At 33.3% G+C, this 8,973-nt stretch overlaps 1 protein-coding gene across 2 annotated transcripts; it reads left to right on the top strand.

Annotated features, from left to right (window-relative positions):
* The first annotated feature begins 1,036 nt into the window (after positions 1 to 1,036).
* On the top strand, positions 1,037 to 5,613 carry LOC143079678 (uncharacterized). 2 transcript variants are annotated; one of them, XM_076255161.1, is made up of 3 exons: positions 1,037 to 2,219; positions 3,381 to 3,537; positions 4,778 to 5,613. In XM_076255161.1, exons 1-3 carry the CDS (start codon positions 1,154 to 1,156, stop codon positions 4,815 to 4,817), a joined length of 1,263 nt encoding a protein of 420 aa, XP_076111276.1. In that variant the 5' UTR covers positions 1,037 to 1,153; the 3' UTR covers positions 4,818 to 5,613. The 2 variants fall into 2 exon arrangements, with proteins under 2 accessions (XP_076111276.1, XP_076111274.1); XM_076255159.1 differs by having other exon boundaries at positions 1,039 to 2,219; positions 3,381 to 3,494.
* Positions 5,614 to 8,973: the final 3,360 nt, after the last annotated feature.

Raw genomic sequence — 8,973 nt, 5'->3', positions numbered from 1 at the left:
TCTCACAAAATTCAATTTTGTCAATTGTGTCTCACAAAAGTCAATTTTGTCTCACAAAAGTCAATTTTTTTGTCAATTTTGTCTCACAAAAGTCACTCACAAAAGTCGATTTTATATGCCAATTAGTTCACAGAATCCAACTAAACTAATTTGCATACAAAACTGACTTTTGTCGCCCAATTTTCAAATTAGGTAACAAAAGTCAAGTCTGTGATACACAAAAAAAGTCAAAATTGACTTTTGTCAGACAAAATTCAATTTTGTCAATTTTGTCTCACAAAAGTCAATTTTGTCTCACAAAAGTCATTTTTTTTGTCAATTTTGTCTCACAAAAGTCACTCACAAAAGTCAATTTTGTCTCATAAAAGTCGATTTTATATGCCAATTAGTTCACAGAATCCAAACTAAACTAATTTGCATACAAAATTGACTTTTGTCGCCCAATTTTCAAATTAGGTAACAAAAGTCAAGTCTGTCACGGAACAGAAGTTCCTTCATAATATAATTTCCAAATGGAACAAATATTCTGGAATATTATTTCCACAGGAATAAATATTACCGTATGAGTAGATGTTACTAACGGAATAAATAGTATAGAATATGTGTTCCATCAGGTACAGGTATTATGACCTTGTTTATAACAAAGTTACCACTGGAACTTCTATTAGGTGGAACAAATATACGTTGACAACACAAATGAATTTTGTCATGACAAAAGTAACTTTTGTCCACTGAAAGATAATTTTGTATGACAAAATTTAAAATTTGTAGTATGCTACAAATTTTGTTAAACTGAACTCATTTTTGTAGAACAAAACTCACTTTTGTCCGTACAAAATTGAATTTCGAGTACAAAACCACAAGAGTCCCATTCGGCGCCCCGTATTACGCAACTCAACGTGAAATTAATAGATAAAATCTTATAATAATTAAATGCTCAATACACGCATTTCCTCTTCAAAATAGCACAATACCGTGACATCGAATATGTATATGTAATTTTATTACTGAAATATTTTTATCTTTGATACGAAACCTTCCATTTCACCTGTACACTTTAGTAGGTGTCTTTTGTCTATGTCGAGAGTAAGTGAAAAGGTCTGTTTACACATTTAGTACCATTCATTATACCATTGTGCAATAAAACTGTAACATGGTCGTTCGGATAGCAAAGAGGAATACAACATTAGCTCAGTATGGAAGTTTATTTGTTCGTTTTATGTCAACAGGACGTGGCGACTTTCATCTTGATACTTTGTCCCAGAGAAGGGTACCGGGATTCAAATTATGGTGGGCAAAAGAGGTGACACCTAAGTTGTATGTTGCTGGAGGATTAACAGACACGCAAATTAAATATGCACATGATGAAGGATTTAAAGGAGTTATATCTCTGTTTCATGAAAATAGCCCTGGTCAGTTTGGAGGTGAAAAACTTGCTTCAATGTCAGAAGCCAAATATGTTGCAAAGATTGCTGGAATTCAGTTTGATGCCATTCTTAAAGAGAACGAGGACTGGGCTTGTGTTAAAGCAGTGGAGAAACTAACAGACGCTATTACTAAGATGGAGAAACCAATTTTGCTTTATTCCAGGAAACCACAAGCTGTAGCTTTTACATCCTTATTGCATACAGCTTACATGTCAAAACTGGACTCCAAATACGAACCAAGAGTGAATAGTGAGAAATTCTATAAAATGAGTGCTTTAATGGGAATGGATTTTACAGAAGACAGATTTAAATCGGTTGTTGCAGAAATAACAGGTGAATCAATTGTAAGCAATCCTCCAAAATGTGATGCATATCAGAATTGGTTGGGATATTGGCTTGGTCATCCTGTCTATAAGAATTGGTTCACTGCCGGGCAGATACGAAGGGGCCATTTAAAGGAACTGGAAGCCGCTGGCTTCAAATCAGTTATCAACATGCGGGTTGGTAAAACCTTCAACAACAATCCTTCGCAAGAGACCGTAAATCTGATCAACATACCGGTAAATCTTAATACATATGACGAGAACTACATCCCAGTTAGACAAAAACCGTCGGAATTGGAGAAGGTGGTATTAGATCCAGCTTTGGACAGAAAACATATATCTCCTACATCAAATGTAAATTATGAAACCGAGAACCCCGAGGAGTATGGTGACGAAATTGGTTATAATGAAGAACTTGAAAGCGAGCATTTTAAGGGATCATCTTTGAAATATTATCATTTACCTTTAGGTAAGTTATTCAATTTATTTACGACCGCAAATTTTTTTTGGGATCGTATAATGGTATGATGTCGTCGTCGTCTGTGTCGTCGTCTGCGTCGTCCGAAGACACATTGGTTTCTGGACAATAACTTTAGTTTACATGAATGGATCTCTTTGAAATTTAATAAGAAGGTTCAATACCACAAAGGGAAGGTTGGGATTGTTTTTGGGATGATGGTCTTAACCGTTTAGGAATTAGGGGCCCAAAACGGGCCAAAAACAAGCATGTTCTACTTTCAGGATGATAACTTGTGTATAAGTATTTCAATTGCTCTGAAAAGTTCCACAATGTTTGATACCACAAGTAGAAGGTTTGGATTCATTTTGGGTGTTATGGTGCCAACAGTTTCAGAATTAAGGGACAAAAAGGGACAAAAAACAAGCAATTTTGTAGTTTCTGGACAATATCTTGTATGTAAGAGTATGGATCTATCTGACATTGTACCACAAGGTTCCATATCACAAAAGGAAGACTGGGATTGAGTTTGGGGGTTTTGTCCAATTCATGCAGGAATAAAATTTTTATAAAGTTTCAAGAAGAAATCTTTAATTCCTCAGTATTGCGATCTGTAAGATCTTGATTTTTTTGTGTATCATGTTAAAAATTTGATAACAAAACACATTCAGATAGTATCAAGTTGAATATTGTGTACTGTTCAGGATTCAACCTCTGTGGTCGTATCAGGCTGCGCTCAGCGAAGCATTTTATTAATTTTGTGTTACCTCTTAAAAAAATGTTCATTGGGGAAAATGTTAGGAAACGAAAAGTGATATGGACGTAGAAGCGTGATTCAAATAAGACACAGTTGAAATAAAAGATTAAGCGAGGGCTCTTACAACAACCCTATAGGTCTCGTAAAAACCATTTAAACTGCTGCTCTCTTAATTCACAAATGTGTGATTTCTAATCACAGTTACAAATTTCTACTTTCTACACAATATTATATTTGGAAGTTTTCGTCAAACAATTTATTCAACATACCATTTTTATAACTTAACTTGATAAATCAATAAAATAAATGTATGACTTATCTCCTTTGATATAATGTAAAATATGTGCATCACGAACCACAAACTAGAAGGTTTTATCATTATATTAGCATATTTAAAGCGTAAAGTTGTATTGCAGATATTTATAGTACCACCTTCAGTACAGATGTATTTAAACAGTACAAGGACAAGCTGTTAAAGATAGGAAACGACGGACCAGTTTTATTTCACTGTACTATTGGACAAAGAACTGGTAAATTTAGTTTTGTTTCATTGTACTATTGGACAAAGAACTGGTAAATTTAACTTGTGTCAAGAAAGTTCATTCTAATGCAGATTGATGACCGGAGATAATAAAGTCCTATATAGTTGTCAAGGTCGAAGTTGTAATGACGTTCTCTAAAAACTCCAAATAACAATAGCCAGTAATATAGTTTTATTGGATCTTAGTTTTCCCTAGCCTGTCGTGATGATACTTGTCACTGCACCGAGATAAATAAAATGATCCAGATTTTTTGGGGAAAGGGATCCGGGCTTTCTTATGGAGCTACATTTATGGTTATGCATAGACTGTTTACATGTTCCACTCCTAGGTTGCATAGTGTGTCGCTCCTTTTCAATATCCTAGATCGTCATCTGAATTAAACGCTTAAAAGTTCTGTAATAAAAATCATTTATAGTGGCCAACATTTGGTTTCATCCTAATGAAGAGTTGTAAAGGAATTTGTAAATGGTGTTCTAGATTAGAAAAAGGGATGGCGAAATTCAAATTGTACATATTTTACAAATATCACAGATTTGTTTGTTTTGCAGATTGTATACAGTGCACTAACAAATGGGAAATGTAGTCAATATCGTTTTCATGCATTATATAAAAGAGAGGCTAAGCAGAAGAATACTAAAGAAACATTCAAACTCTCAAGTCGAAAATAAAGTAACCACGCCATTACTAAAAAGAAAAAGACAAACAGACAACAATATACACAAAGCACAATATTGACAACCAAATGATGAGTTACACGAACCTTACCAAGAACTATATGATACTATCTACAAATGCGTTAGTTTACGATCATACGAAAATATACTGATAAAAACTACGAAACTGAACAATGGATGGTAATTTTCCAGACATAGTATGGTGTCTACTCTCCATGTAATAAAAGATGCAGCCCAGTCAACACATGTTTTAACACATTTAAAAAAAATGAAATGACTCTCTGATGACATATTTTCTTGCAGTGGACAGAAACACATTATACACAAGTACAGACACAACTGATTTATAACATGAAACCGTATTAAAATATTGTATAATTATAAAAAAAAAACTTGGCTGTATTCAGTTCTATGTTTGATATGCGTATTATGCTTCTTTTTTTTTTTTTTTTTTGAGGGGGGGGGGGGGGTATATTTTTTATATGATAGGTAGAAATCTCACCAGAGCTTCTGCTTATATGTTTTATACTATGCAGCATAAGGCTTAAGTTTTCTATATCTATACACCTGCGTAGTATCCGAACTTGTATATTTCAGCTTTTATGGGTGTCCTAGCAGCGGCAGTGCAGTACAATAAAGATTTACAATGGGCTTTGAAGCGCATACATGAGCTCGGATTTACTGTCAACGAAACAACTTTTAGTGACGTATACAAGATGTACAATGATGTGCTTGGTCAGATAAAGGCTCCACGATAATGAACATTTATTCGATACTTTTTATAAAATTTAGGCTGTATATATAAATAAGTCAATCCAGTGCTGGGCATATTTATATGTATTTTTTTTCACAAATTTATGCTAATTTATGCTAAATAATCTTTCATCAGATGTTTGTATACATGTTTCTTAATAGTCGAAATAGTATGATGAACAGACAAAAAGTCACATAAACTATTATAGTCTTTAAAATATTTGCTCTTAAGAAAACAAATACATGACAAGCAGTTCTAGTCAAAACTAGACTACTTGACGGAGATTTTAATAAAAATCGTACACACGGAGATATATACTTCAAACATAAAAAGCACTGGTTAAATATTGGAACAATCTAATCCAAATATAGATCACTGATTTCGTTATACTACTCGTGTATAATAACGAAATCAGAGATCTATATGTGAATTAGATTGAGTATTGGAAAAAAGTAAAATTTGCCTAGTAATTTTAAATTAACATTCGTTTGTGGGCTTGCGACCTTTAGTATTTGAGTGTGCTTGAACATCAACCTTTTAGTTGATAAAAACATTTTTTTTTAATTTATGGTTAAAGAAGTATAAACCAAGTTTGTTCTTCTGTTATGCCATTACATCTTTTGAGTGTGTTTGATTATATACCTTTAGTTAATTTATGGATAAAGAAGTATAAACCAAGTTTTTTTCTGTTGTTCCTACATCACTATCCCAGGTTAGGGGAGGGCTGACGCCTTCAAACATATTTAACCCCGCCACGATCTATAAGTTCCTGTCCCAAGTCGGGAATCTGTAATTTAAGGGTTGTCGTTGGTTCATGTCTGTCATATTTGTTTTTCGGAAATTGTTTTGTTATGAATTAGGCTGTTATATTTCAATTTAATTGTTTCGTGTTTTTCATGTAGGTATTTATTACATATCCGACTACACGGTATGGAGTTTTCTCATTGTTGAAGGTCGTTCCGTTGTCTATAATTGCTTTCATCCACCCCATTTGAACTTTGGTGGATACTAGTAGTTGTCTCATTGACAATAACAGCATATCTACTGTTTATATGCCTCACCTACGACAGTAGAACAGCATTATGTTTTCTGGTCTGTGCGTCTATTCGGCGTCCGTCTGTCCCGCTTCAGGTTAAATTTTTGGTAAAGGAAGTTTTTGATGAATTTGATGTCCAGTCAACTTGTCACTTAGTACACATGTTTCCTATGATGTGATCTTTCTACTGTAAATGCCAAAATAGATTTTTGACCCCGATTTCACCATCCAATGAACATAGAAAATGATAGTGCTAGTGGGGCATCCGTGTACTATGGACACATTCTTTTTTTGCTATTAAACATGTGCTACTAGTTTTCTACCTTCAGACATATACGACTTTGCTTCCTGAATAGAAAAGAAGAAAAAAACTTCATGATTTATGTAACCAGGGCGAACGCCAGTTACATCTATGTTGTATCATTAAAAAAGGCTAAAATACCTTATTGAGGCATTTTAATAGCTGATATTCCTACAATCTCCATACACAGGACCAAAAGAAAGCATATGAATCAACACAAATCACAAAGTTCATACAATACCCACACAAACAACACATGATGATGCAATTCAGTTAAATATGATTTAGAACAAATATGGAAACATGATAAACTATACTCCTGTGGTATACCATGGATTAATGAGAGCAATTTATATACCCCTCAGCTTGAATACTGAGCTGAGATACCAATGAAGTACAAACCTCTAATCTGAGACTACTATAACATGTGTTATAGTAGTCTCAGCTCTAATCGACAGTTCATTGCTATGACACATTCTTCAAGTACCCACAGCTCTTTTGTCTTTTGTTCAAATACAGTGACAACCATTGCATCTGTATCTGTAGTGGTACGTGTAGAATCCTATTTAGGCTCAAATACACGGTGGAGAAGAGCGCCGTTGTTATGTGTGGTGTTCTTGCAGAGCGGTCTTAAATGCCTCTCAAGAACCTGCATGCACAACTTTATCTGGTAGTTGGTTCCAGTGAATAGTTGTTTCCACAAAGTAAGTAAGTAAGTAAAACTTTATTTGGATTCGGCATATTGACAAACAATACAAATATAAGCTCTAATGAGCTTTTCACCGAATATAAAACATATGCAATAACAAATAAAACAAAGCATGCAGCATGCAATAAATAATAAATAAATAAATAAATAATAAAAAGCAGCACCAAAACTTTTCTAAGCAAATAGCATATCCATGTATCTTGCAAAGTACCAAAACATATTTATCATATACTTAGACTAAATAACATATAAATTTTACCGTATGATAATAGCATTAAATTGACGTAAATTCCATATTTTTCGAATTGGTGCTTAGCGGGCTGATATGAAAAGTTTATCACATGCTTCGATTGTTATCACATGCCTTTCCGTAACGTTATCACATGGCATTCCGGTAATACTCGGCTAATTCCGGAAAATACACCTCAATGCTACTTTTTCAGTGAAAAACATTACAAAGTAGTGTACAAAACAATTATTTGAATACTGGAAAGTATATTGTTTCAAATAATATAAAAAAACAAAAACAAAAACAAAACCAACAATTATTTAATAAATGCATTTTTTAAGTTTTTCTGAAACATAATTTAGAAAGTTTCTTTAAAAAGTTGACTTTTCCAAACAATGATCATTATGTATATTGTTGAATTATTTTTTTTGTCGATTCGTCCATATTAAAATGTTTTTTTTTTCTCTCTCTGTTGAGGCATATGATAGAAAGATTTTCATATTGAATGTATCAAATTTTTGGCACGACGGCCGTGAACTGTTTTACTCTTTAAACTTCGGGAACCACGTAAAAGGATCAATATATGAATCTGTTATTTTTCTCTACTGTTGAAGCATATGATAAAAAGATCATAACAGGTCATTTTTCATATCGCATGTATTATCAGCCCTCGGTCAATATCAGCCCTCGAGCCATGCGGCTCTTGGGCTGATATTGAACCTAGGGCTGATAATACATTCGATATGAAAAATGCCATGTAATAATCTGATAATATGAAGCACTAATTTAAAAAAAAAAAATTATGATTAATAAAGTAGAAATTTCAAATCTTTCAAATCTTAAAATGTGAAAAAAACAAAATTTCATTTGCAATGCAAGCTGTATTAAAATGCAGCATAAAAAGCATAAATATTGTAACACAAATTATCTACAGGCAGAGCAAAAACATATTGTTCCACTCCAGGACTGAACAAAACTCTTAAAATGTGAGAAGCTGTTAACAGCCCTGAAATGGTCAAGTAAGCTATTCCATAAAGAAGCAGCAGCAAAACTAAAAGATTTTTTTCCATATGAGGTAGTTCTTACCTTTGGTATTTTCAAAATATTACTGTATCTAAAAGAATATTTAGTGTGTTTAATTTGGAGTAAATTTTGTAAACATACAGGAGCCAAATTATTTAAAATTTTATAAGTCTCAAGTGCCATTGTCCTGATGCGTCTTACTTGTAGGGTTGGAACCTTTGCGTTCTCAAGAAGAGTTTCAGAGGATGATAAGTAGTCGTCATATACAAATCTTAATGCTCTCTCTTGTATTTTTTCAAGTTTTTTAGAATTTTTTTTTTTTTTTTTTAATCCGGACTACTAAAAGACAGAGTATTGTCGTCCGCATAATTAAATAATGTACTATGTTTAACAAAATAAAAAATATCATTTCAAGATATTAAATAAAAGGGGCCCCAATATAGAACCTTGGGGTACCCCTTTTTGGATGTCAGCCCAGCTACTCTTAACACCGTTTACTTTAATTTGCTGTTTTCTATCAGAAAGATATGATTTTGATAAAGATACTGAATGTGGAGAAACACCATATGCTAGTATTTTATCTAGTAAAATTTTATGAGGTAAGCAGTCAAAAGCTTTTGATAAATCCATAAGGACTGCAGCTACATATAAGTTTTTGTCTAAAGCTTTACGCCAGTCTTCCAGTAATCTGAGCAACATAGTCTGACATCCATGTCCTCTACGGAAAGCACATAGATAAGG

This window comes from Mytilus galloprovincialis, chromosome 6 (genome assembly GCF_965363235.1).
Source record: "Mytilus galloprovincialis chromosome 6, xbMytGall1.hap1.1, whole genome shotgun sequence".
Taxonomy (NCBI): Eukaryota; Metazoa; Mollusca; class Bivalvia; order Mytilida; family Mytilidae; genus Mytilus; species Mytilus galloprovincialis.
The sequence above is the reverse complement of the archived record's forward strand: the minus strand, read 5'-3'. Positions and strand labels throughout refer to the sequence as shown.